This window comes from Neolamprologus multifasciatus, chromosome 3 (assembly GCF_963576455.1).
Source record: "Neolamprologus multifasciatus chromosome 3, fNeoMul1.2, whole genome shotgun sequence".
NCBI lineage: Eukaryota > Metazoa > Chordata > Actinopteri > Cichliformes > Cichlidae > Neolamprologus > Neolamprologus multifasciatus.
In genome coordinates, this window is record NC_140441.1 from 19,130,115 (window position 1) to 19,158,062 (window position 27,948).

Sequence of the window (27,948 nt, forward strand, 5' to 3'; positions counted from 1 at the left end):
ATGTCGAAGAGGTTAACACGTGAGGAGCGGATTGAAATTGTGTTGATATCTGGTGAACGCAGTAACCGGGTCATTGCAGCAGATTTCAATGCAAGACACCCTACTAGGGCCCACCCATCTCCCATGCTGTGACATTACCAATAAGTTTGATGTGTCACATGGCCCTCTTCCTATTGAAAAAACAAAAGTTCTATCCAAGATGGCCAACTTCTAAATGGCCACCATGGTCACCACCCATCTTCAAGAGTTTGCCTCCTCACATATACTAATGTTCCACAAACAGGACTTTAATATCACCAACCATTCCCATGTTATTACGGTGTATCCATATAAATGGCCCACCCTGTACAATTAATCCAGCTTTAAGAACAATGTAAAAATAAACTTAAACTCAAAATATAATGTTTAAAACTAACTTGTTCTTCTTATTGAGCATTTTCCAATGCTATATTTTTGCTTTTCAAACATAGCAAGAAGTTAAAAAATAGCAATAACTTAATTTAAAACATTACATAAGGGGAAATTCGAGTATTCATAGAAGCAAGGAAGGATTAGCAGTGAAATGTAGGCTACTTGAGCCAAAAATCAAAATAGTCATACTTATATAAGCAGAATGGAAACTTTCAGTTAAATTATTAAATTAAGATTAATTCTAAGATTCAGTAATAGGTAAACACCAATTTTACATTGGTAAGATCTTGTACTGCTGCTGCTATATATAAGCTGATGCAAAACGTTGGACTTTATGGGGCAACTAAAGTGTCCTAAAAAAATGAACAGGCCAAAAATAAACATATGAGTAGTTTGTATAAAAGTAGAAATAGAAATGGCTCCCATCAGCAGCTCAGTGTGGTTTGTTTTGGCTGTCTCACTTTGTACTAGCTCACGGTAAACTCACGGTAAACTCGACATATGTCTTTTGTCTCTGTTACGCAACTGATACGTTGCGCATTTTGATATTTCTGCTCATCTCTCTTTGTGTGAAAACACAAACACAAATAGCTGAACTTACATTGCATTTCAATGCAGATTCAATCGGAGAAAAATAAACCTATATATATATATATATATATATATATATTATTTATTTATTTTTTTCTCATTAATATTTTTCGTGAATGAGGATAGTCTCTGCAAGTCTATATTTGGGACCTGCTGCAATGCCTGATACTTATAGGGCAAAAAGACGGGGCGGAGTGTGTCAGCTCATACACACAGTTAAAGAGAGAGAGAGGGCCAAACACAGGACACATACTACCAATCACTGTACTGTGCAAAATTGTGAAGCCTCCACTTATTTCTAGTATTTTGCTACCAATGAGCCAGACATAGAAGACCACTAATTTTTTTTTAAAAGTGGTCATGAGCAATAGTTTCCAGGCTTTCTGGAGATTTTTCTTTGCTCATTGGTTGCTTTTTCACTCCTTTCCAACCCAGTTCTTGTACCTGTCATGCTTTAGGGCTGCGTTTCAGCCAGTGGTGTTGGAGATCTTGTATAAATTAATAGAATTATGGAGGTAGAAGAGTGCCATCAGATTTTGGTTGACCATGCAGTACCATTTCCAAGGAGTTTGATTGGTGACAAGTTCATTATTCAGCATGATAATGATCCCAAACACACTGCCGATGCACTGGATAGAAAAACACACAATGACAATTTTGTGTGTGCAAATTTTACTGTGTGCATTGTGGTTTATGTGATCTGGTTTATTTGCTTTATTGATTGATTGTTTTTTTTGTTTTTTTTTTTGAGAATAGAAAATCAGTAACACTCAATAAATATTAAGCTATTAAACATGATTAAATGTGCCCACTGGTCAGCTTTTAAGCCAGCCAGCTGCTAGGCATCACTACTCTCCTCTCAGTCTCAAAATGAAAAAACATTAAATTTAGGCTCAGATCAAGTGCAAGTAGTCGTATCGTAGCACATCTTTCAAAACCAAAGACGCAGGAGCATTTGTTTGGCTTAATCCTAGCCTTTAGCCTCTAACCAATCCTCTCTACTGAAACCTGTAACCTCTTAAACACGAGAGCCAACAAAATGTCCTAACATCTGAAAGATGGTCCTCACGCTTACATCTTCGGGAGGACATTTGGTCCTGTGTTGTAACAAAAGGACATGTACAGTCGCACACCCAGCTCGAGGCTCCTAACGAGGCCTGTCCCTGATAATGGGGGTAATCAGTGCAGCCTATCTGGCCTCTGCCCGTGCTGACATGCTGCCAGCCTTGTCGTGGCTTATTTATACATGACTGATCTATCAACACTGGCTCTATGTTTGGTGAGCCTCAGTGTCCCAAAATAGAAATAATTAGGACAGGGCGGAAAAAGAGGAAAAGTGAAAACGTGTCTCAAAGCGCATACCCTTCGAGTAGACCCCCACCGGCCCCACCCGATCCTCTGCCAATCTCTATCCATCCCAGCTACACTGTCTCTACTGTGTTTTGTTTCTGCAGCAGGCCGGCGGGAGGAAGACGGGTGGAGAGGGCTGTCTGTGTGGTCTCAGTGGGGTGGTGATTTGAAGTCGGGCGAAGCAGAGTGCTTTAGATAACCACACACACTGATGCTATCTCTGATTGCTGTGGATGAGTCATTTTCTTTGGGGATTTACGACACAAAAACAAGCTGACTTACACAAATACTTTAATTAATTAGTAAACTTACTACAGTTTTCATTGGTCAGTAATTATTAATGATCGATTAGGTAATCTAGATACACTTATTAACTGCAAAATGCATTTAAATGGGTTTCTGTAATAACTGAGCAAGTTATGTGTTCACTGGGTGGATGCGAAACAGATAGCAGTTTCCAGCAGAGAGCAAAAGGAGTACAGCATATTTTGTTCTTATCAGAACAAAATATGCTTATTCATTTGAGATGCTATTTGTCATCTGATGTTTGCACGGTGCAGCAAAAGTCTTTTAATCTTTCAACTCTTTCAAAATAAGTTCCCTGTATGCTCAAGTCTGATTACTATAGGCTGCATAAAGGAACTTGTTTGAAGAAAATGAAGTCTATAGGAAACCTGACAGAATAATGCAGCTGAAATAACAAAAGCTGAGTTTTTGATGTCTGCAGCTGAATTCACTGCACGGGCTTAGGAGCACCTCTGAATACCATGTTCAAAGAATATAGTTGCTTTACACACAAATGTTAAAACAGTCTCCACAAACAGCAGTGTCTTCTCTGGGCTTGAGTTCCTTTAAGGCGAGGTGGAAAAGTTGCCCTTTAAAATGGTGAGTAAAAAATTGTGTTGTTGTTTTTCAAACATTCACAGATGCTGTATGCTCAAGCTGTTTTTATATCGACACGCGGTTCAAAATACAGCATCTGCAATGGTATGGCGGTACATCAGTGCACATGGCACATCTGTGAAGGCACCACTAATGCTGAACAATATGTGCAGCTTTAGGAGGAACATCTGATGCCACCCAAATGACTTTTTCCTTTTCAAGGAAGCCCTTACTTAATTCAGTAAGAGAATGCCAACACAAAGATGGAGTGAGATGTTGCTACACCCACTCTCCGACTACAGTGTGACCGTACTTGGCTTCAGGACTTCGGGTGAGCAGTGGAAATGTTCGGGGCCCTGAATATTGAACCGTCAGTGGATCTGCCAGTGGAATTCGTCGTTGTTGGTGCTATTTGAATCCAATTTGAATCAACACATTGTTTGGATTCCTCCATCAGATGATGCAGAGGACATTCAAATGACTCAGTGGTTTTGGATCCTGACCAGCCTCTGCTCCACTTAATGCACATGCAGCTGAAGACTTTGTCCAACACCTGTTTGAGCTCCACTGCCACGAGGACAGATTACTACCTCATACCACAATACCTGCATTGATTTTACATTTAAGCTCTTCATTGTATCACACTGAGATTCTGAGCTTTTCGCTTTTTTGTATTTTCTTAACTGAGCTCTTTGTTTAGTGTAATTTTGTTTTTCGAGCTATTTTCTTCTGTGACAGCCGTGACACAGTAGTAAATAAAGTATGTGTTATCTTATGTTAAGCTATCTTATCCTAAAGAAATCTGGGTGGTAAATTGACATGCTTACATTTGCAGATCACTTCACGGTTCGTAACTCCACCTAAATCTCTGCTTTTGTAAAAACCGGGCTGACGAGCATTCGATGTGATACAGTATAAAGAGTAAAAAGATGTTGTTTTCACTCATGCTTCTCAGCTTCATGCCTGCATAAATGACATGGGAGGATGTAAAGCCTGAGGGTATGCATTACTCCGGGCGAGCTTGTAAACTAAGTGGTCTTATCATACTCTCATCTGTCCGCAGCAGCAATAATGAAAGCGGAGGAGGGCGTGGTGGGGCCGAAGCCATGTGTGTGTGTAGCTGTATGTAAGTGTGTCAGGGCATGTTGTCTGAACCTAAAATCTCTTAAGGTTTTGACAATAATGATTGACAATAATGATGTTAAGGAAGCGAGGCGGCAGGTTTAATTGGCATGTCTGAAGTCACATAGTCTCTCACACACACACACATACACACACTTAGCCTAAACAGCCCCATAATAGTCCCAAAATATAAACCCACCCTGGAAGCATGGCTACAAATACCCTCCTCTCCACACTGGTCAGCAGAGAGGGAACCGCACAGAGACGCACAGTTGGACCCGAGACAGCTTAGAGTCGAAATCCAAAGAGAAAACCAGAGATTTTAAGGTGAGCAAAGAGTTTGTTTTCAGATTTATTTTGTTGTGTGACTGCACCCTTACAGGGAATCAAGACTCACAATCTCTCTTTTGCGCTGTTCAGATGCTTGGCTCTAGATGGATGCTGCCCTTCCTGGCTCTTTACCTGCTGCTGGAGGAGATATCTGCAGCTGTCATACCAAGCAGATCCAGAAACAAGAGGGTAAGCCCTCTTTTTTTTGTTCTTAACAGACATTAAATTTATTACCACTTTCGGACAAGCAATTTAAACAGCTACTGGCATTTAATCCTTTGTCATCTTATTGAATGATCTGATTACGTCCTCAGGAGGTCACCTTAATGGACCAAGAAGTCTTTTCCCACCTGTTCGATCACTTGGACATGAGCGACCTCTCTGTGGGTGACGCAGGGGGGGTGGTGGGAGATGTGGACAATGGCTCCTTTCAGTCAGAGACTTTCATCGCCCCGACAGAACACCTTCCCGCCCAGCGGCAGCACCCGAACCAGCACCAGCATAACCGGAAAGCCAATGAGAAGAGGTTAGGACAAATGGCTCTAGATATTTGTCGAACAGTTGGTTATACAGCCACACGCGATACAGAAAAGGTGTAAATAGTACAAATTAGCTGTAAATACAGCAACTATGTGCTTATGCAGCTTAAATAAACTGACAAGTTATGATTTATAGGGATGATTGTTACTTATATTAGATGTATTAATCCTATGATGTAATTTACAACAAAGTCAAGTAGATGAAGATGAATATCTTAACACTTTTGAAGATTTTTAGCTCTTGGTCAAAATACATGTAATTCTGATGTAAAAAGGAGAAGATCAAATGATCAGTCCGGAGCCAAATGATGTCTTTTGATTTGATGCTTGCACATCTTTGATTCCCTGATGTTGTGTTGAATTCTGACTGCTTTTCTCTCTACAGGAGGAAGGTCGCTCCTCTGGACCCCATCGGCGGCTTTCAAATATCCAGCTTCAGAACCCGAATGGTGAGCGGCAAATGACACTTATCCCCATTTTCCCACCAAATAACCTGCGTCGCAGCGACATTTAAATGCCACAAGCTCAACACACTCACACTGTTGATACATAAAGTATACACGTGGGCCTGAAACATCGATGGCTTTAGCTTTAAACAGAAGTTATTATTCAGATTATTTTTAGTAGACTGCAAAGTAAAAAATATTCAAACAGAAATATATGCTGTCCCATTGAGTGCAAAGAAAGCAATCTATTCCTAAACTTGTATTCTATGAACAAAAATATCTAATAGTTTAAAATATACACAAATACACACACACACACACACACACATATATATATATATATATATATATATGTGTATGTATGTGTGTGTGTGTGTGTGCATGTGCTTGAGTCATTGAAGTCATTATTGCTTGAATGTCCTATTTGCATATGCAGTTATCATCTTTCATGGCATGTGTAAGTTTTCCATGACACTGGTAGCCATTTCTAGCCACTACAACAATGCTTCAGCATTAATAATTTAAAAACCTTGCACTTGTCTAATATGAAGAACTGAGCATTTATATATTTGTTTTGCAGGATGAACCAGACCTCCACAGGGAAGATTATCAGAACTAGAAAGCCTGTTAAATATCACGCATGAACTTTTGTATAACTTGGCATTTATTCAGTATCTGTGCCATACTAACGAATGAGATTCCTGCCAGCTGTCGCCCTCTGCTGGTAGAAGACAAAACCTGACAAACACTGCTGTGTGCCAACACCTAACAAAATGTGATATGTAACCGTTTCTTGTTTTTTTTTGTGTGTCATTTTATTAAAGAAAATTAAAAAAAACTCAACCAGCATGTTCCCAAAGACTTTTATTTTTCAAGCTACAATTAAAGGGAAAAAACCAAAACAATATCAGACTGCAGAAAATATAGAATTTGCTTGAGTATTCTCTCTTCACTTTCACATATGTACAGTTGTCAAAGAACAGGATATGTACACAGAATTTTAAGTTGTACGGAGAATGCAACTGCTACTGGAGACTTACCATGACTCTCCCACGAACAAAAGAAAAAACGCACATGGTAAAACCAAACATAAACAAAATGACAACCTAGACAGCCTCAACTTGTTTTCTGTACACTACAACTTTGTTCTCGATGTGAGACAATCATATGTCCTTTTTCTGATGTGGGGTGCATCTCTAATCACCCCCTTCCTCAGAAAGCCTAGAAATAAAAAATACATATATATGTATATATTTTTTTTAAACAACCATTCATAAACAAGCCTCAGAGCTACTTTGACATCGTAAAGCACGGCAACAAACCAGTCGTCTTACAGCAACGTTCCCCCCCGCCCCAATATCAGATGATTTAAATACAAAAAACAAACAAACACATAAGTAAAAACTGACTCACGGTTAATGGCTAACTGATTAATAAGCCGGACTGTGAGAAACACTAAGCACGCTGTCATGAATGCACATGACCAAGTCCGGTTTTAATTAGCTGTAGCTCATCTTAGCCCCGCCCCGAATTTAAAAAAAAAAAAAAAAAAAAAAAAAAAAAAAAAAAAAAACCCAGCAGGGGTGTATTTAGGTTTTAAAAGTGCACTGCTGAAAGGACAGTTTGAGTACAACTAGATGCATATGAAGATGCAAAGTGATAAATCTTATCCGAGTCAATGAATTGAAACTTCTTATTTCAGGAGGCTTAAAGACAACCCAAGAAAAAGCTCAACACAAACTACCAGAGTACGATCGAAACCAAAACGAACTGCCCGTCTGGCATTATAACGTGCGTATAAAGTAATAACGGGAGTGACATTATCCACCTCTTAACTGACAATGTAAGCTGGGCTTCCCTCTCCCCAACTCTGCATGTGTTGTATTGATTTAAGGTTGGGAATGATTGGACCAAGCTCAGGGTGGTACTCCGGAGACCAAAGGAGAAGGTTTTCACTAATTTGTCAATATGCGCAAGAAATAATTTACAAGTCAAAAGTGGACCTTCAGTCAATATGAGAACTATTGAGAAAAAAAAGTATATGCACATCACCAGAACTGTAATACTGAAGCCAATCAATGCTGACGTCAATTAAGAACTTAAAAATGATTTGGAACCGTCAATATTGCCTTTTTTTCCCCAGTTCTTCACAGTAGCAAAAGGGGGAACGAAAACTAGACGTGAGGGATAAATAAGAATGGTTGTGATTGTCGAAAGAAATCCAACAAACTGACTTTACAGTTGCCCTCCAGGTGATAGTTTAGGCTGTTTTGGCTGTAGGCATCAAAGTTAGTTAAGTGTCAGACGACAGCAAAAACAGATCAAACGCTCCTTTTCCTCTCCAGTCCTGCTCAGCTTTAAGTGTCTTTTTTGTGTCCCGACCGCCTCAAGTCCCTGCACTTGTGGCAGTAAAAGATGTCTGGAACGTTTGACTTCTTGATCTTTGCGCATGACAAGTGCACCCATATGCCGCACTGGTTGCACTCGATCATCGGCCGCCCCGCGAATGGCTTCCCGCAGTAACAGGTGATCAAGTCCCATGAATCATCCCCTGTGTGGATAAACAGACCAGAGTTACAGGGGGATTATGGTTGTGAGTTAGTTCAAAGTAAGCAACCACCAAGTAAATAACAGACAAAAAGGTCAAAATTACAGTGTCTTACCCGATTCCACCATAATGTCTTCATCAGCGATCCATGTCTCACCCTCACTGGAGCTCATTTCTGCTTCCCTGATGGATTCGTCTGGCTGCACCTTCCCCATGCTCTGCATGCTCGAAGAGGAGCCCCCGTGCCCAGGCAGCTCTTCCCTGCCAGCTCGTACCTCAGAGTGCGTATTCCGTGCCTCGGAGTCAGTCTCGCTTTGAGGAGCTGAACTCTTGAGCTTCTTAGCTTTGGGCTGTTTTGAGTTCTTGCTGCGTTTGATACGGGCTCTTTTCTCACCCTCGCTGCTGCCACTATCTGCTGCCCCCATGGCAGAATCCAGTGACAGCTTTTTCAGTTTTTTGTCCTTCTTGCGCTCTCCCTTAGTGCTGGCCTGGGTCTCATAAAGAGAGTCTTTAAGCTGCATCTTATCCAGCAGGGTGCTGTCAGAGTGCATGCGCCGAATACTTTTGCCCTTATTTGCTCGAGCTTTGCGGACAAATGTATGGATGGTGTGGATGTCGGAGCCCCCATCTGCCCAGGCATTGCCATTGGAGCTGCTCCCTCCACCTCCACCATCTGCTGACAACCCTGAACTGTGTGCAGAGCTGGATGATGTTGGGGACCACGAGCTTTCCTATAAAAGCAGACAAAAACATCTTCTGTCAAAACTGCAAAGTAGTCACTACATCTAATATGATATGTAAAAATAAAAAAATGGAGGTGGGGGAGAGAAAAAAAGCAACAGCTCACCTCTTTTGGACTGGGGATGTAACCTGCATAAGCCAGGACAAAGCTGCAGAACTTGTTGAAGTCCTCAACAGTCCTCTTCTTCTTCTCTGGGGGCTACAGGAAACACATGTCTTTGTTTAAGAGAGTGAAGCTAACCTACACAGCCCTCCACAACAGAGGGCAGCTGAGTCAAATAAGGTGCTCAAATGATAAAAAAAATACTCACCAGAGGTTCCGTTTTACACGTTAACAGTGAATCTGTTGAAGAAAAAAAACAAAAAACAAAAAAACGTCTGTAAGTCACAAGTGACCACTTTTCAGCTGCTTAACAGCCACTACATTACAAAGCATACCGTTGCCGAGGGAGAGTGAACTAATGCTAGCATTAGCTTGCTAACACGGCTCAATACCTTAATCGGGATTATAAACGATGAAGCGCATGCTGGTCTTATTTGAAAACAGTGTGTTTGTAAAAGCTACGTTAAGTTAACGTCCATATTTTACTGAAGGTCAATTGAGCGGAAAAAAAAAAGACCAACTAACATCTTCAAGACAACTTCTGCGTCCTTAAACAACGCAACCGGTGTCACTTTGTGACTGCTTGAACTTCACAAAATTAGTGGGTGTGTAAAAATCACTCTAGAAGAAGAGTTTGTTATTTTCACGCCAAGTTTATAAGGAAACGTTGACTGGATTGCTAAAAACGCGTCTGTTCGCTGGACACCATGCTTTTGGTACATTTTGTGTGTATGCTAATGCTAGGTGACGTTTAGAGGGGAAGCTAACTGAATGTTATGCAGTTTGTAGCGTTAACGGCAAACGGGCAAGGGAGAGTAACTTCATTTCATTGAGCTTTTACAACGATAGTTTTGCGTGGTCGAAGGCTTAATTTGATATTTTTAAGGGTTGTCTTGTGGCTAACACCCTCTTGATCAGCTAGCAAACCAAGGTAGCTTTCTTGATACAGTAGTGGGAGGCTCCATAGCAGAGATAGCTTTGTGCTATCGGCTAATGTTAATCGGGCGTGTCGTGCTGGCTACCTTTGAAGTTTGAGCTAATGTCCAAAAAAAAGGGGGCATTTTTCTGAATTATATTTGTAAGCCATGTTATCTCAACTGACACGTTAGAGAGGCTTTGGTGAGTTGGTTTGCAACCGTGGCTCTGCAGCTATTAAGCTATGCGGTTCGGCGCGTTAATTAACTAGCAAGCTAACGGGAACTGTGTAATAAATGTTAACGTCAAATCTATGAACTACAATCACTGTACAAAAAGTTGGAATCACACAGTCTTCACTTTTAAAGAACTTTCACGGTAGTTTAACGACAGCACGTCCGACTGTCGGTCAATAGCGAGCTGTGACATTATTACAACACACGCAACAACGACGTTAGCCGTAACTCACTTTAGCTTACTGTCCTCAAAACGACAGCTTTACGCGATGAACAGATTAACATCAAGTGAGGATTGTTTTTCGTTGGGTTTTGTTGATAGTCCATAAGCATACCTTGGTGTTCAGACATTATGTCAAGCATTGTCGCCTCGCCGACACGGCCTCGATCCGAGAAGCAGAAACAGCAGGCGAGCTAGCCGGAGAGTGGCGGCCGTCGCTCTGCGCCTTCTCCCGGCGTGGCTGCACCTTAGCACCGGGAAACTTTGGCAGCAGAAAGCCAAGTGTGTGGAGGATCGAAGATGTTGTCCTTCAAAGAAACTCCACACTTTGTCGAAGTCGTCCTTGTATTCCCTCGAGGGGGAATCCCAAACGGGGGCAAACCACCACCGACCTGTCGCCACACTATTAGCCCGACAAAATACTAATACCACCGTCGCTTGTTCTCAAATCTCCCACTCTTCGTCAGTGCACTAATCTATCCACAACAGAAGAGTAAACTTTCATTTAATTAACGCTGCAAATCACTGCAGATCCATGACGGAAACTTCCCTCGATGAAGTTTTTCGTTTCTTCGTCGTAGACATACAAAACGACCGAAGTTGGGGCTTTTTATTCCGCACGGTCCTCTTCGTGCGCGGCAGAAGCCTCTTGAGGCTGCCAGCGAAGGGTGTGCTGCAGTGTATGCTGGGTAATGTAGTTTAGTTTTCAGCCTTTCACCAAACGCGTTTACGGGCGTAAACGTTTAATAAACTACATTTTCCTTCATGAAGACGATTGAAGTCACAGGGAACTATGGGATACGAAGTTTTTTTTATTTACTCTAACCACCCCAAACATAGTAGCTAGCGAAATCTTCTGTACTTTCACTGGACAGGGAAAGCTTTATTTTCCTGCGAAACATTACTTGTAGCGACTTTAGATACTTATAATTGTTAGCTTTAAGCTATGTCGTTCTCGTGAAGGCAAAGTACTCATGTTTTCTTAAGTATTCATGTTTTAAACGGCGGTGAAGCAGAGGCATGCTAACTAGCTGATGCTACCATGTTGTCTGAACTATTGCAAGGCACTGATACTGGGGCGGTTCTTATAATACAAGGTAAATATGTGAACGTTGTCGACCATAAGTATACATTGTTATCAATAATGATGACGTTAATTGATGTAATTTATACTTTCATAGATTCTTGTAGTTATTCTGGGCATCACCTACTTAAGAGCTTCATCAGTGCCGCATTGAACAAGTATGTAACCGTGTTTCCTTGTATACCTATTGTTGCCTAAAATATGTCTAAGTTGTGTATTGGCTTAAACAGTAACTGGCCTGTGCTATGATTTTAGAGAAGAACCTGTCCACGTGCTTGGTTTTGATGTCAGTGAGGAAGAACTGAAAGATGGATTAACAGCATCTACTCAGAGGTATTGAACTTTAATGCTGAAACAGTTATTTGATCAACAACAAATGATGTGATTTTGCTTAAAGGTTTACTTCATCTACCAAGCGAAATGCATAACAATACCTGCTTTCAATTTTTTCCAGTGTGAGCCATTGTTACTCCGTTAAAGGAGTGTGTAATGTGTTTTTTCTAATGGCCATATACCATATATAGACTAACCAAAAACCCACACATTGGACAGCTAAATGGAAACATGATACACAAGGAAATTCTTGATGTATTTGGTGCACATATACAGCAGACTATTTTCTTCCTCAGAAGGCCTCGGTCCCTGCCTTCTCAGGGCAAAAACTGAGTTTTCAAAATTCTTTAAAGTTGATGTTTTAAAATTTCAGTCAATGTTTATTTTTCAGCACAGCCTGAACTTTCTCATGAAGAAGTATTTAGGAAGGACATTCAAAGGTCTTCTTTAGATTTTGGCTGGCTTTTGTTGTGTTTGCTGTTGAGATGGTCCCACACTGCTTCAGTAATGTGGAAGTCCAAATGTGGATTCATAACTCTATCAGACCTGTTTTCACTGATTTTCAGCCAAGTTTTTGTGTAATCTGGCATACCTCAGCCCTTTCTCACTGTTTCCTTAACAATAGCTTCTTGACAGCCTTCCTTCCGCTGACATCATTTCTGGATCTTTAACATGGAATCAAACGTTCATCTTGTTCTTCTTTTACTTCAGGTTGCACTTTCACAGTGCTTATACGGACCCCCTTGGGTGGACTAATCGGTCGGCTTTTACAGTTCACCAGTTTTGTGTGGAGGAACTCACTCATCTGCTCAAACAAACATCACATCCCAAACCAGTGACTTTAGTAATCGACTCGCTGTCATGGATATTGAGACATGTGAGCCCACCTGCTGTCTGTAAGACTCTTCAGCAGCTTAAGAAAGGTGATAATGTATCTTCTGTGTCTCTGTGTGTGTGATTTAAGGTCCATGTCTTCAGTAATTTTACAGAATAGGAGGAGGTCATCTGAGCATGCTTTTAATGCTTTGATCTTTTACCCATCTTTCCCTGAGCCTAACTGACCACAAATTGAATCGCATCAGCATTTCTGTTGTGCGATCTGCAGCGATACAAAACAAAACCTAACGCAGAAAAGATGTTTGTCTTGGCTTCACCCCCAAAAATCTATTAAGTGGTTATCTTTCTTTAAAAAACATATTATGCATAAAAGGCTCTCTGTGTTCACAGTCCTTCACAGGTGGCTTATTTTTACTAGGCCGTGCAGCACTTCCCTCTGTTTAACGATTACGTTCTGTTTTCATTAGGGGGAGCCGTGAGAGCTGTTATTGGTCTGCTCCACGCAGATATGCACCAGAGGGGTACTGTGGGAAGTGTCTGCCACTTAGCTACTTCAGTTATCACAGTGGCACCTGGAATGAAGGGAGATGAAGCGGTGGCAAAAATAACAAAGCGATCAAAGTCGGGGAAAGTTACGCAAGATGTAAGAAGAGCTTGAACTTTAATTACTATTTTAAATTCCTACAACTTTTATGAAATATTTATTGTTCTGCTTTTTGTCATTAGGAGGAGATATTCAGCATCAAAGGGGATTTCTCAGTTACTGTAGTGAGTAAAACCAGCCATGCTGGACGCAGACAGACTGAACCAGAGGAACAGCAGGTACAGCGTAACATGTGTACAACAGCTTCACACATTATACGGATAAATAAGCAAACTTGTTATGACGTAAGTGTCCTTTTTGTGTCCGTGTAGACGGACCCAACAGCTAACTTGACCTTCAACATTCGCCTGTCTGACACAGAGCGCAAGGCCAAGGAGAAACTTGCTCTTCCCTTTGTCTTCAGCAAAGAGAAGTCAGACTTTTTTTCAGTGACCACATCTAATATATGTTGATTTTCTTTCTTTTTAAAACTTTTTTTAAACAAACAACCTAAAGATACAGTTCTCTTTTAATCTTACAGGAAAACCGCTCTGCTCCAATCGGGCCCAGGTTCCGGTCGAATTCTGTATGAGCCCGATGCCAACGATGACTACGACCAGGAGGACCCTGATGATGATCTTGATGTTTAGATTTAAGGCAGGAAAATCTGCTGAAGATCCACGTTTCATCTGCTTTTTTTGCCATTGAAGGACTGAAAAGCTTTCAATGCTTTAAACTTATTTCATGTGTGCTATCTGTTGGATATGTACGAGACGTTATCATTTCACTTTTTCTAAAAATATAAACTTTATGTTGTTGTTTGTGGATAAAATTTTTATTTTTTTCTGGTTGGTTATTTACAAAATAATTTATTTTTGATTTTGTGACTTTTGCACTGAAATGACTTTTTTTTTCGCACTATGATTTATTGCAGTGACTGGGACAAAAATAAATGAGAGTTCACAAGTGCTTAAAGACCAAAAAAAAAAAAAAAAAACCAAACAGGTTTCTCTACACAAAACAGTATTTATTACTTGTGTGCAGCTTAAAAATCCTGGATATCTGTTCATCTGCCACATCCTCTAAACATCCTATAGTAGGAATTAAATCAAATGCTGCTCACAACCAGAAAATGTCCCGTATATATATTGTCTCATTGGCAAAAATGATCTCAAACCAGTTGCTCTTTTGGGTACAATACTTAAATACTTTTTTAAATTTATGACCCTTTGAGGTTGATTTATAATCAATATATGTTTAAAATATGATTTGTGAAAGGGAAGGTTTACAAGCTGGTACTCAGACCTGCCACAGTGTATGGTTTGGAGACAGTGGCAGTGACAAAAAGACAGGTGGTGGCAGAGCTGAAGATATTAAGATTCTTATTAGGAGTGGCCACAATGGACAGGACTAGAAATTAGTACATCAGAGGAACAGCTCAGGCTGAGCAGTTTGGAAACGAAGGCTGATATGGTTTGGACATGTACAGAGGAAGGATAGTTGATACATTGGATAAAGGATTTTGAAGTTGGAGCTGCCTGGCAGGAGGGAAAGAGGAAGGCCACAGAGGAAGTTCATGGATGTCACAAAGGAGGATGTGCAGAGGGCTGCTGCAACAGAGCTAGGGAGGAGGTGAGTTGATCCACTGCTGTGACCTCTATAGGGAGAAATCCAAAGAAGTTGAAAATGTATACTGATTTATAGATGATGTCAGCAGGTAGGTCTGATGGCACTAAATAATTAGTTTTGAGCAACAGTTCGACATAAACACCGATGCCAATTGCAGTGTCAGATTTAATAGTCTGATAGTTTACAGAAATTTGATTCAAGCAACTTTTTAGCATTGAATTACAATTACCAAGTCCGTGATTTACTGACAGCTGTCAAATACAGTCACATATTCATTTCAGTTTGGTTTGATATTGTCGTTATACAAGCTACACAATGCTCCAATAAATCATTACATTTCCTCTTAAAAATATACAGGCCCGTCCATTACCACCAAGTCACACGGCTTTCTCACCAAGAGTTATGTTTACGTAAAACTCCACATAAGTATTTATGTAAGAGTACAGCTGAAGAGCTAAAGAGCAAACTAAAAGTTGTTAATTTGAAGGTTTTAGCTGACATGCTCGTCCTCGTCGGTTTGTTTTCTTTCCACGTGGACGTGCTGCGCGCAACCGAGCTGGTCGCGGAAGTGACGGCAAGGCGGCGATGGCGGCTCGCAGTTTCATTCCGGATTTCCACTGGACTACAAACTGATTTTAACCGGCCCGGTTAGACTTTGGGGAACTTTTGCAACACTGTCTCCATTCGGAAGCCGCACAGACTCAAGTCGCGTTGAAGTGGTGCCTGTCAAGGAAGGACCCCACAGCTTTTTTGTGGTCTATTTTTCTCCAAGGTTCAAGGTGGTCACCCTGTCGAGCTAGCGGTAGCTCGGTGGCTACGAGCTAACGGTAGTTGGTATACATACAGCTAGCTCCTGAGCTAGCTTGTCAACGAGCTGCGTGCTAAGGTCCACACAGCAGCAGTCGTCGTTCTCCGGCTTTTTCTTCGACCGCCTCATCGTTTGCTTGTCACCGTTACAATGCGAAGTTACCCTGTTTGATGCTAATTGTGCCGCAATTGTGCAGAGCGAGGTACTCACACGTTTGCTTGGCCTCTCCAATAATTAAGAGTTGCTAGTTTGGCGGCTGTGGCTAAACACCAGAATTTTGACTCTGTGGTAAGCAAGTCCTTTCAGTAATTACCCCTTCCCAGCAACTTGGGTGAAAACCGCGTTGCCTAGTTATTAACATGCTGAAGACCCGGCAGTGTTTACTTGGCATCCGCACTTTTCTCGGCGTTACGTCCAGAATATGGGGCTTCATCATGTACATCCTCAGGAAGCACCTACGAACGGTGAGAGGGGCTTTGAATAATGTGTGACACTTTTCCGTGCAAGTCTTTACTTTGCTATGACTCCAGTGTGCCTGAATGTTTTAGTTTTAAATGAAACCCACCTGATGAAAAGCTTGGTTGGTTTTCAGAGAGCCAAATTACTGCCGCTCTCCACCTGAGATGTCATAATATTATGACAGTTTTTTACATGTCAGAAGCCTCAACCTCCCAGTTATTTATCAAAAAGTATTGCTTAATTATTCATAACAACTATTTTTTTCCACAACTAAGTTTTATTTTAGATAAAACAGTAAATTGAACCTTTATTGTAAAGCATCAGACACATTCCCGCAAATGAAGTATATAATGAGTCAATGAGTCAAGTGCGCCAAAATATCCTCATGACTGCTTTAATTAATTATTTAAAAGTTCCACTAATTATCTCATTTTAAATTGGTGCTTGTCAAATCTCTTTAGGTTATGGTCACAAGTCTTTAAATGGTCTAAAACCTAAAAGGCTAGTTAAATTTTTAAAAAGAAATGTCAAAATGTTTCTAAATCTAAAACCTTTCGATAATTAACCCCCCCCCCCCCCCCCCCCCTGCACATGTATTGCATGATCAGTTATCAAAACTGTTGCAGATTCATTTACGAATGATTGGTCAAACATCAAAACTGTGTGTCTTTTTTTTTTTTTAATTGCAGGACTGCTTTATCCGGCTGCAGTCCTCAGTGAAAACTGCTACATCCAAACCCTAAATTTAAAGTGCATTAAGCGTGCAGGTCACCTTCAATCGCTCAGAAATGCCTCCACAATAAACATGGCATTTAAGGTGACATAAGCCACCTATTTGTAACTTAGACATATGCGCAGGTGTCGTGGTGTCGTTAATAGATGTGCATATGTGGTGTAACATGAGTGGACTTCAGCTCGAGCGCCATATCAAACCAACAAAGCTTGGAGGACTGCCCCATGTGTTGTAATCATCTTGCTGTTTAGAGGTTTGTCTGTAGTTGATTGTGTGGCAGTAACACCTCAGGCCCTGAGTGTGAATAGTTTAGTCCATGTTGTGGCTGAAGTGAGAGGGATTAAGTCAGCACAGAGAGTGCACTGTTCTCCCTCTCGCTGCCTCTGTTTCTCTCATTCTCACTCGCAGTTTAGCTCTCTTGTGCATGGTCTGTGATGCACTGGAAATTTGTCATGATGATCCAAGTGCAGGGCATCTATTATGCTGATATGGCAGGGTTGGGGCTGTTTAGAGGGAAGTGTGTGTGTGTGTATATATGTTCTCACAACTGGGATAACCAGTTTTCTACACTTAATAATAACCTCTTGTTTATCCACAATACGTAGATCTAAATGAAGATAAGATTAATTGGATTATGTATTTTAGGAACCGGTCATAATCCCAGGCACGCTATCCCATGTCAACAAATGACGAGGTGGTTGGTTATTAATCTTACCCACATCAGTGTTACATAATCGTTGTTTATCATTCTGCATGCAACAATTGGCTAAGCAAAAAATAACTTACATAGGTGATATTTGTACTTACTGATTAGCTGATTAAGAATAAATCTTCAATGGTTTTCATAACTAGTTAATGAATAATATACTTTTTTTTAAAGCAGCGTTGCTCCAAATCATCCGCTGTATCTTCTTTCTGCAGATCTAATGGTTAAATTAATGTCTTTATTAATCCAAAACAAGCAGCCTGAATATGTTGTCTTCAGCTCTGAAACAAACACGAACCAATTAATTAAATTGTTTTACAAATTAATTAAGGGGAAAAAATGTTAGTTGCTGCCATCGTCCATTTCTAGTCATTAGTTATGTCCGAGTGTTCTGGTTAAAAGAACACGCAAGCAGAGGCCCACTGCTACATGAGGGTTTTTCCTGCGTTTGAAAGATTTGGGCACCCACCACAAGGTTTTGATTCATCCCTAAGGGGAAACATCAGGACTGTGAAGTAATCTTTGTTGAATAAGAGTTTAATTTAGTAACAAAAAGAATTTTGTTTGTCGAATGGTTAGAAATAATGAGACAATAGGCAGACATCTGTCATTTAAGATATATCTATGCAGGGCACTTTTGTCTGGGTGTACAGTCACCCCCACTTTAATAGTTTTTTAGATGATGGGCAGGAAAAACTAATAAAAATAGACCACATTTTATTGTTTATTGTTGCCTTAGTTTGGAGGCACAGGACGTGTGCGTGCCAGGTTTTCAGATGGACGTTTTTAAAGATACAGAGAGCTTAGTCGGGGGTGAGATTTCCCCTGTGGTACCCAGCAGCTGCTTCCAACAGTAGGCTTCTCCCAGGCTTGCCCTGCCAGGCAAGCGGGGCGGGGGAGCATAGAGGGAGGTCCTGTCCAAGGCAGGTACCAAGCAGCTCAGTCAAAGTCACCCTGTGAGTCTCCCTTTCTGTGTGTGCCCCATGCAACGCTGACACCCACTGACAGCTGGGGGGGATAAAAATAGCCCTGTGAAGAAAAGTGCAGAGCCCCTGGGCAAGAGCGGCACTGGGAAGGATCCTCGCTGTAGTCATTTGGATCGCAGCAGAGGAAGTGCTATGGGTTGGACACAAGCCACTTCGTTATTTCAGTGTGGTGCCCTCCTCTGTCCCCTTACTTTATCTGGTTTCCTAAGAATGCTTTATCTTAAGGAGCTGAAAAATAAAAATTTCAGATCCTGGTAATATCTCTTATCAACCCAAAGCACAATTAGTTTTCCGTTTTTACTGTTATACCCTGAAAGATTCCTAAAAGATGAAACATTTCCTCTTCTATAAAATCACATGAAAAGTTCTTTGAGGTCAGAGCGATTGTAAATAGGGGTTTGAGGCTTCTGTGTACTTGGTATGTATGGTATTGTCAAATATATCACAGTTTAAGCTCTGGTCGTGGTATATTTAAGTCATCGTTTAAGTGTTTAATGCATGTTACAGTATGTGCTCCTTCTATTGAGAATTTGCTTTTTGATTCCCTGTGTTCATTTGCAGATAATCCAGTATCAGACGGTGCGATACGACACTTTGCCCCTGTCCCCCATCTCCAGAAACAGGCTCAGTGAGTACACTGTTGTTTTCATGGTATTTCTCTGTATAAAAGCTTATCTTGCTAAGTCTTAAAGATGCTTTCGCTAAGGCACATCAGTGTGTTGGCCACAAAATGAAGGAACCATAAAAGCATCTTTGTAATGTGGACAGAAGAAGAAGGTGATAAACAAGTTTGTCAAGTAAGAAGTGATTGTGCTGACTGGGACTTTTTCTGGAACAGATGCACAGTTTGGAAACTATCCCCCTCATGTTCACCTTAAAGTAAAGACTAAATGGCCACTATGTCAAACTGACTGGCTTCTCCACCTAAGGAAAATCACACTAGCTTTTAGATACTGTTTTTCCCCATGACCTTCTTTTATAGATACAAATATTAAGTTGCATTAAATGGGTTCATGCACAGCTGTATTCTTTTTGTCAATTGTTTTTGTCAATTGTTTTCATAACCCTGTTTTGCTGCATAGGTCTGTTATTTTGCTCTGTTTAACCAACTAATAGCTTAACAACAGAGTGTGGTTTTGCACAAAAGGTATTTGGCTGTATATTGGCACTGCAGCATTTCAATTAGATGACTTTATTTGGTTTTTAAAGTAAAAAAACAACAATTGTAAACATAAAACAAATGTTAGTTTTTTGCAGAGCTGTAAATGTCGACTGAATATTTTCCAGTGAAGCATACTGATACAGTCATGAGTGAGTTAACTGGTGTTAGCAGCAATGTCAACACTGCATAATGTAAATAGTCTTTGACGTTATAAACTGCATTGCACGCAGAGTCTTTAGTGATAAGGGAGTAGTATATAGACCATAGATATCCTCAAGATGTGTGACAGCAGTGCTAAAGTTGTGAATGCCTAATGTGTAGATGCACACTAGCTGTATATACCAACACCAACCGACAAACTTAACAATTATAACAGTATCAACGTGTGAGCATCCACATAATGCAATGTTATCTTTGATTAAAAAAAAACAACAAAAAAAAAACTGGCTTTCTGCTTTGAAGTAAAGGATAGGATATGTAAATGTTACAGGCTGGGCCATACCACTTGCTCAGGCACTGACTGGTTTGGTTTGTGAGCTCTGAATGAACTTCCCTTCTGTCAGCTGAGAGCTCATTCAACAGCACACTCTTGACTTAGAGGAAGGATTGTATTTCAGTCTACTTTACTTGCCTCTCACTCATTCCGCTGACGTCACCAGCACATCCAGGTCCAGTCTCTAGTGAATAAGTGTACATTAACTTAGCTGCAGATGGTGGGTATTTCTGCTAGAAGTAAAGCGGCAGTGTGGTTGCCAAATCTGTGCATTTGAATAAGGTCAGCTTCAAAGGTTAAAACGGTCACCCAGAGTCCTCGAAGTGCTTAACTGGAATCAGCTGGAGAGCCTTTGGGGGAATAAATGAGTCTACTGAAAAAGTAACTGGAATTGGCTGAAAACACATTAGGAAACTCATCAAGTCAGGGATTGCAAAGAGATGAGGGGAAAAAATGAAGGCACCTGGGTGTCAGGGCTTTAATTTCCACTATTAATTATAAAAGAGGATGTGTTATAATATTGTTATAAGATACTTTTCATAAACCTAATCATAAACAATTCTTACTCAGCCCATCATTTCTTGTTGACTTTGAATTAAAGTGGAGTACATTATATCCTCACCAGGCATAGAGGAAACTCACATAATGGGTTTCCTTTTGTTTATTTGCATACCATTTAAGTGCATCAATCAGAGTATTGGAGTCAGTAAATAATAATAAAGAGATCTTTACACATGGTGGTACACTCTGTTCTAAAAATTAAAACTGAAAAAAGACTAAGGAAGTTAACAACACCAAAACTGATGATGACTTTGTAAAAGTTTGTCCTTTCGCTGTGCTGTCTAAATGCTCTGGGAAAAATAAAATGGCTTGCTTTTTTTGGGTCAAGACTTAAAATAAGCAGTTCCTTGTTTGACATGTTAGAAGTAAAAGAGAAACCTGCTTGTTGACACCGACATGTTGTACAAAAGTTAACTGAAGTGCATGATTTTTCACGTAGCCTAATTTCTCAATAATTTTGTTTGTGTAGATGTGCTAAATGAAGCATGATGTTATTAAATGAATGCAGATGCAGTAAAGAGGAAGATTCTGGTTCTGGACCTAGATGAGACCCTGATCCACTCTCATCATGATGGCGTCCTGAGGCCCACAGTGAGACCTGGCACACCGCCGGACTTCATCCTCAAAGTACGGGCGGCCAACCATATATGAGCATGAGTTACTCCCAGTTTAAATACCATTTCTGCCTAAATGAGCTGGTTCCACCCGTTTCCCCTTTCCTTACAGGTCGTCATTGATAAGCACCCAGTCAGGTTCTTCGTACATAAAAGGCCACATGTTGACTTCTTTTTAGAAGTGGTGAGTGTTGTTCAAACAACTGTGTGCAAGTGCGAGTGTGTATGTGTGTGTGGTGATGGTAACAAGCAGTAAATCACAAACATCGTCACTCCTTTAAATCCTGCCTGTCATCCTTGTCATTAATCTCTATTGTACTGCACTCTCACACTCATAAAAGTGTATTTATTTTTTGTATTGACCCTTTGTGACTTGCTGAACACGGATGGTAATTTGTGAACATAGACTGTTATGTTCTTGTGTGTATATAGGTGAGCCAGTGGTATGAGCTAGTGGTTTTCACAGCTAGTATGGAGATCTACGGCTCGGCAGTGGCAGACAAACTGGATAACAACAGGAACATTCTGAAACGAAGATACTACAGACAGGTACTGCTCTACGCTGTCTTCTGACAGCCCGTGTTAAACCTAATATTGATCGAGTTTCTGCTTTCACTCTGACTTTTGTTGGTGTAGATGATTATATTTACATTTTTTTCTTTCTTTTCCCAGCACTGTACATTGGATCTAGGTAGTTATATTAAAGACTTGTCTGTAGTACATGATGACCTTTCTAGTATTGTTATCCTGGACAACTCGCCTGGTGCTTATCGAAGCCATCCAGGTAAGATTTCAAAGTGTAAATAGGCTTCAAAACAAGATCTCAGAAACCACGAGTGACATCACAGTAGTTACGTCCATATGAAGTTTAATTAGAAGTTGTTGAATGTATTTACAGTGCAATAGGTGAATAGCATCCCCACCTTCCAGTTGCGACTGATGGGAACAAATCTAATGCATGTTTTCAGAGCAGAAAGTGTCAAACAGAAGTATAACAAAGGGTCCTGCTGATTCCTGGATCAAAGCTTTATTAATGCTACTGAGATAGATAGTTGAGTTAGTTTGTACTGATAATATAAAGACATGGAGCAGAGCACCAATTTCTGCCTTTGTTTTGTATGTCTTAGACCTGTCAAGCTCAAAAAAGAAAGAAATGGTTTAGAGTATAGGTGTAAGTTTTTCTACTTGGATGCTTTGAAGCTACGTTATTTTGGTCACATAGAGCACCTTTGCATGTGAACAGCAGAAGATTGTGGCTGTTGTGCTCACAGCTAGAGCTGTGGGCCTGACACGACCGTATTAGTTATAGTTCCCCTCACTGACTGTCAGAAGTGGAGCATTTGAGTAGTTTGAAGCTTTTGGTTCACACGTATTAATTATACATAAGGTCACTGGATTACTTGATTTCTTTTCCCCTCACTGTAAGTACACACACATAAATGAGAAATGGTATGATACCTGCTAACGAGTTGAGTTATATATTTAGCTGCTTGTTTTCGGTCATGTTTAACAGATCAATTAAATCAAATCTTTGTCTTGGTAGAATTGAACTTTGTGACAAGGACATAACCGCCGGTGTTTTCACTTCAGGGCTGTTGTAAAATGCTGTTGCAGTACATTAAGTGCGAAGCTCCTTGAACACTCTGTGGCTTCTTTAGAAGAGCAGCACAAAATCACTACCATGTCCATTTTTCTGACACAACTGACTGGCTGTTTTCTGCCCTCCAGACAATGCAATACCCATCAAGTCCTGGTTCAGCGACCCTAGTGACACAGCACTTCTTAACTTGCTGCCTATGCTGGATGCACTAAGGTAAAATGCATAATAAAGCTTGCATGAAAACAAAGGGATAACGCAGACACTGGCTTGCATGGCTTACTTTGTTGTAAGGTTATTTGCATACTTCCTCATTCTAAACGAGTTGTTTAAGACATGTAAAGCAAAGAGCTCACAAGCTGTCAGTGTGTTAACACCAGACTAAATCCTCATATGACCACAAGGACTCAAAGTATCATCTCTTTATTTTGGCGGTTTTACTTGATTTCTCTTTATAAGTCGCCCGTCATGTTTCAGCAACAAAAAAATGTTTAACGCATTTTGTCTGCAGTTCCTCTTAGAAGTAGTTCAGTCGCTTTAAAGAGCTGTTTTTATTCACAGTGTGAGACAAGAACTCTCATGTGAATTAATTCATAAGAGTGGCAAGCATCTGGATGAAGTTTCCTACAAAAAGCTAAGGCTAACATATAAAGCGCCTTGAGGCGACTGTTGTTGTGATTTGGCGCTATATAAATAAAATTGAATTGAATTAACAGCAAACCTGCACAGTGTGTAATGTATGAGGTAAACAAAGGAGATGCTGAGTGTTTATCTTTGATTTTCAGATGTGTATGTCAGGCATTATTTTTAACACCAGGTTGATTTATCCATTGTTGGATTAAGCTACCGTTAAAAGTAACTTGTTACATTACATAATTACTGATATGAAAAAGTAATCTACTGAGAAAAGGAAAGACTGGTTTGCAGTTAGCTTGTATTTGTTGGGTATATGACCATGGGGTGTGTAAGCTTCTGCATGTTTACCTCTCTATGCACTGGCATTACCTCTGCACATCGTGTAATATTGGTAGCATCTCTTCCTCAAAACACACCAGCAGCAAGCTCATCAGTTTCCTTTTGGCTGGCATCATTGACTGAACCAAAAAGTCACTGGCTGTAGTTTCAGAGGTTTTGCTCCTGTTTTACCGCTGCACAAAGAATACTTCCACAGAATAAAAGCAGTCACCTTTGCCGTCACGTTCCCTGACTTGGCATACACTATAGGACTGGAAGTACTTTTAACTTTTTGGCAGCTTCATGCCAGGAGACAGAAACATTGTGAATTTGTGTGGCATTCTTCTCTCTGGTCACATCAAAGGAACAGCAGAATTTAAGATTTACACAGTAAATAACTGAAATGTAAATAAATAACTGAATTCTTGAAAAGGAGAGCTAATGTGTTGCATTGAAGCAGTGGGAATACTCTGAATACTTGCCAGCGTGAACATGGCTGATCTTTTGATCTTACTCAAACAAATAAATGAGCTTTTTTGTCCTCACAGTGTTAAACATGCATTGGTTTCCCTGCTACGATGGCAGCAACTACACTGAAATGTCCTCCTGTTTGTCATAGGTTCACTGCTGATGTCCGCTCCGTCCTCAGTCGAAACCTCCACCAGCACCGGCTCTGGTGATTGGCTGAATTGAGAGGGATCGGGCTTGTTGACCAGCCTCTTCTCTCTGCTGGCTTCCACCCTGCCCTCCATTCCCACGTAGACGACCCACCAGCCCTCTCCGAGCCCCTCCTGAGGTGACCGCCTCACACAGGATGAACAGTATGGGATCAACAGAACCCACGAACTACTGGGGAGGGAGGGGGAGCCAGCTTTTTTTTTCTTTTTTTTTTTTGTTGTTTTTTTTTTCTTTATTTGTACTTTATTTTTTTTTTCTTCTCCAAAACAAAGAGGAGCCTCTCTGCCTTATTGCTCCTGATACTGACTGTGTGTGTATGGAGTCGGAGTACGCTTGCTGAGTTCATTAGTCCTTTTTAAAAAAATTTGAAGATAAAGTTGGGAGATCGAGGAGGATTGGCGATGCAACAAAGACTTTTTTTTTTTTCTCTCTCTCTTCTTCGTCATCACAACATACTGCACTTCAGCAAACTCATCAGTTTACTGTCTTAACCTCTTGGAGCAACTGAGTCGGGGAAAATAGAAAACTACCCCCTTTTTTTTTTTTTTTTTTTTTTTTTTTTTTTTAAAGATCACCATCATACCCCAAGCGGTGAGTCATCAATTCCCAAGGTACTTTTTATTTTTTTCTCCCCCAGCAAGATTTGATCAATTTAAATGATGTAACTGATGGACCCTTGCTTGCAACATACCACCCACAGGCATTTTTTTTCCTGGACAAATAGCCAAGAAGTCTAAGTTTCTTTTCTTTGTTTTTTTTTTTTTTTTTTTTCCCTCAGCCATAACCAACAACTGTTTCCCCCAAACTTCTTCATGGGACTCTGATAAACACTTTAAAGTTGTGAGGAAAAAAAAAAGAAAAGAATGGCTTGTAATGATACATGGACTGCCGTTCCGCCTTTCCATATCTGATTGTTTCTCTGTTACCATGATATCTGCTAATATGACTTCTGAATACCACAACAATTTCTTCGCCTCATTTAAAAAAAACAAACAAAAAAAACCTATTTGATGCCATCCTGGTTTCATTTAATAAGAATTGCACTTAATCTCCTGTTTTTTTTTTTTTGTTTGTTTTTTTTTGTTTTTTGTTTTTGTTTTTTTTGCAGTTTGTTTGTTAGTTGATTCAAACTTGCAGCCTTCCCACCCCTTTGCATTTATTTTATTTTATCATTATTATTTAATTTTTTTTACTCATTCCCCTTTTTATTGTATCGGTTCAACTATTAGACGCTCCATCTTTAAATGCCTTCTGAACAATGTCAGTCTTGTCGAGGCTCACAGCGGCTTCTTATTGGCTCTGTCTCCAGGTCTGTGTTACTAATAAAACACTTGTCAGTATCGACCAGTTACAATTCAGCTTGTTTTCTTTTACTGCGAGTAACACCCTTCATGTTTGAGCCCTAACATTTTGCAGCTCTAACTTCACTGGAGTTCCGTTTCTGTGAGAGGAACACTTTGGTTAATCATCTGCTGCCACCATGTGGCGTAACGGGGAACTGCATTGATCTCAGACTAACTTTGTTTTGGTAAAGGCTTTTTCAGACTGGAATAACCTTTGTCCCCAAAGCTCTAGACAATGGGTTTCTGTCCCATCTTTGTTGTTTATTTTATCTACAGCTTGAACTTGAGACAAAAAACAGAAGCTGTTCTTGTTCATGTAAGCTGTGCGTTTAAGCACTGCTGCAGGCCATAATCGCTTCTAAGTTTTTATGTGTACGTTTATTTGTTTTAATTGTGAAGAAAAGTGTAATTTTAAGACAAAGTATGCAAATTAGTTTTCTAGGTTCTATTTTTATACGCATCTTTACTTGATGATAAAACATCCTCACATGAAGTCCGTTTGGGAGAACTGCTGACCATCTCAATCATGTTGCATAATCTTAATCAGCAGGGAGTGTTTTGTACTGTTTTGTGACTGTTTTGCAAATGAATGACTGTCAGTGAAAAGTATCGACGTTTTTCTTACTGTTAGTGTATCAAGCATGCAGTGCAATAGTCCACTATTATAAGACCTGATTTGGTTGCACATCTGCTAGCCAGCCATAGCTGTGCATGTGATGTGTGAATGTTTTTTGTCCCAAGCTGAAGACTTCAGAATGTGATTTCTAATCGCGGTATAAGGCTGATACAGTATATGCTTTGGTTTGCTAACACCTGCCTCTCACTGATGATTTAAAGGCTGAAACGCAGAAAGAGGTAAATATGTTTTTGCCATTTCTTAGACCAGAGCTTCCTTCCAGCCACCTTATTAAAGGAAACCTATTACGCTCTTATACTCCTCAGTTTATCCTCTCAAACAAGTAGTTTAAGCTTCCTTCCACCTTCCCTCTAAGCCAAAAGTCTTCTGATTAGCTGCCCCTGCTAAACGGGGGCAAACAGGCAGGTGGGAGAAAGGCGATATAAGTCATTTTGGCCCTTTAAGCAGATGGGTTACAGCAGTGGGTTCCATTCCTGTCAGCTAAGGTCAGGAAACAGACTACAGTTTGCACAGGCTCACAAAAATAAATGTTGCCGGTTCTGATAAATTTCTGCTGCAGCATTCAGATGGTAGACCCAGAATTTGACCCTGGCATCCGCATGAAAACATGGTTCCATTCTTCCTTATATTAACAGTTGAGACTGCTAGTGGTGGTGTGATGCTGTGGAAAATATTATCTTGGTTCACTTTGGGCCCCTTAGTATCATGTGAGCATCATTTAAACACCACAGCCTACCTGATGATTGTTGCTGAGCACGTCCATCTCTTTTGAGTAGTGCACGCATCTTCTGATGGCTGCTTCCAGCAGGATAACACACCATGTCAAAAACTTCAAATGATATCAAAGTGGTTTCTTGAAGATAACTTTGCTTTAGTTTAATGACCTCCACAGTCACCGTATCGCAGTCCAATAAGCACGCTTCACATCCATGATGTGAAGCGTGCAGCAACTGTAATGCTGTGTGAGCACGTCAACGTGGACCAAAATCTTTAAGGAATTTTTCCAACAACTTGTTGAATCTGTGCCACCGAGAATTGAGACACCTAATAAAGTGACGAGTGTATATGTGATAGAAAATTAGGAAAACCGAAACGGATGCCCCTTTAAACCTGCCTTGCTTTCATCCACCTTGCAAATTGAGCGGATTTCTTTGCGAGCTCACTCCAAGAAGAGTCTATCATGTTATCATTGATCAATCTCACATCCCTGTTCTCTGTTCACCATTTTGGTGGGGGGCCGGGAGGAGGAGTTGGCTGTCTGGTTGGGGTCTGGGATGCAGGGCCTCCATGCTGATGTAAGACCGGGGGCGGTGTGCT

At 40.5% G+C, this 27,948-nt stretch overlaps 4 protein-coding genes across 4 annotated transcripts; 3 read left to right on the forward strand and 1 right to left on the reverse strand.

The window, feature by feature from the left end:
• Positions 1-1,864: 1,864 nt before the first annotated feature.
• LOC146521876 (uncharacterized) lies at positions 1,865-10,994 on the forward strand. The gene is made up of 5 exons (XM_085150624.1): positions 1,865-4,683; positions 4,777-4,875; positions 5,001-5,212; positions 5,611-5,674; positions 6,252-10,994. The coding sequence occupies exons 2-5, from the start codon at positions 4,777-4,779 to the stop codon at positions 6,288-6,290; spliced, it is 414 nt and encodes a 137-aa protein (XP_085006750.1). The 5' UTR covers positions 1,865-4,683; the 3' UTR covers positions 6,291-10,994.
• phf23b (PHD finger protein 23b) lies at positions 7,225-10,676 on the reverse strand. The gene is made up of 5 exons (XM_085150560.1): positions 10,550-10,676; positions 9,272-9,303; positions 9,067-9,159; positions 8,335-8,950; positions 7,225-8,222 (listed from the first exon to the last, which is right to left on the reverse strand). Exons 1-5 carry the CDS (start codon positions 10,575-10,577, stop codon positions 8,029-8,031), a joined length of 963 nt encoding a protein of 320 aa, XP_085006686.1. The 5' UTR covers positions 10,578-10,676; the 3' UTR covers positions 7,225-8,028.
• Positions 10,995-11,224: 230 nt separating the features above from the next.
• Positions 11,225-14,701, forward strand: elp5 (elongator acetyltransferase complex subunit 5). The gene is made up of 8 exons (XM_085150574.1): positions 11,225-11,531; positions 11,616-11,676; positions 11,774-11,851; positions 12,563-12,774; positions 13,156-13,331; positions 13,415-13,510; positions 13,604-13,704; positions 13,813-14,701. The coding sequence occupies exons 1-8, from the start codon at positions 11,477-11,479 to the stop codon at positions 13,919-13,921; spliced, it is 888 nt and encodes a 295-aa protein (XP_085006700.1). The 5' UTR covers positions 11,225-11,476; the 3' UTR covers positions 13,922-14,701.
• A 740-nt stretch (positions 14,702-15,441) lies between these two features.
• Positions 15,442-26,009, forward strand: LOC146521879 (CTD nuclear envelope phosphatase 1A). The gene is made up of 8 exons (XM_085150588.1): positions 15,442-16,172; positions 19,154-19,220; positions 21,317-21,435; positions 21,535-21,606; positions 21,855-21,971; positions 22,095-22,206; positions 23,151-23,235; positions 24,593-26,009. The coding sequence occupies exons 1-8, from the start codon at positions 16,068-16,070 to the stop codon at positions 24,651-24,653; spliced, it is 738 nt and encodes a 245-aa protein (XP_085006714.1). The 5' UTR covers positions 15,442-16,067; the 3' UTR covers positions 24,654-26,009.
• Positions 26,010-27,948: the final 1,939 nt, after the last annotated feature.

Bases quoted from the DNA above. Each gene is read 5' to 3' on its own strand.
- LOC146521876 (XM_085150624.1), top strand. From the start codon at position 4,777: ATGCTTGGCTCTAGATGGATGCTGCCCTTCCTGGCTCTTTACCTGCTG. The intron at 4,876-5,000 runs GTAAGCCCTCTT...TTACGTCCTCAG, and splicing joins GCAGATCCAGAAACAAGAGG to GAGGTCACCTTAATGGACCA. The intron at 5,675-6,251 runs GTGAGCGGCAAA...TTTGTTTTGCAG, and splicing joins CCAGCTTCAGAACCCGAATG to GATGAACCAGACCTCCACAG.
- phf23b (XM_085150560.1), bottom strand. From the start codon at position 10,577: ATGCTTGACATAATGTCTGAACACCAAG. The intron at 9,304-10,549 runs GTATGCTTATGG...TTTCTTCAACAG, and splicing joins CATAATGTCTGAACACCAAG to ATTCACTGTTAACGTGTAAA. The intron at 9,160-9,271 runs GTGAGTATTTTT...TGTTTCCTGTAG, and splicing joins CGTGTAAAACGGAACCTCTG to CCCCCAGAGAAGAAGAAGAG.
- elp5 (XM_085150574.1), top strand. From the start codon at position 11,477: ATGTTGTCTGAACTATTGCAAGGCACTGATACTGGGGCGGTTCTTATA. The intron at 11,677-11,773 runs GTATGTAACCGT...CTATGATTTTAG, and splicing joins ATCAGTGCCGCATTGAACAA to AGAAGAACCTGTCCACGTGC. The intron at 13,511-13,603 runs GTACAGCGTAAC...GTGTCCGTGTAG, and splicing joins CTGAACCAGAGGAACAGCAG to ACGGACCCAACAGCTAACTT.
- LOC146521879 (XM_085150588.1), top strand. From the start codon at position 16,068: ATGCTGAAGACCCGGCAGTGTTTACTTGGCATCCGCACTTTTCTCGGC. The intron at 16,173-19,153 runs GTGAGAGGGGCT...GTTCATTTGCAG, and splicing joins TCAGGAAGCACCTACGAACG to ATAATCCAGTATCAGACGGT. The intron at 19,221-21,316 runs GTGAGTACACTG...AAATGAATGCAG, and splicing joins CATCTCCAGAAACAGGCTCA to ATGCAGTAAAGAGGAAGATT.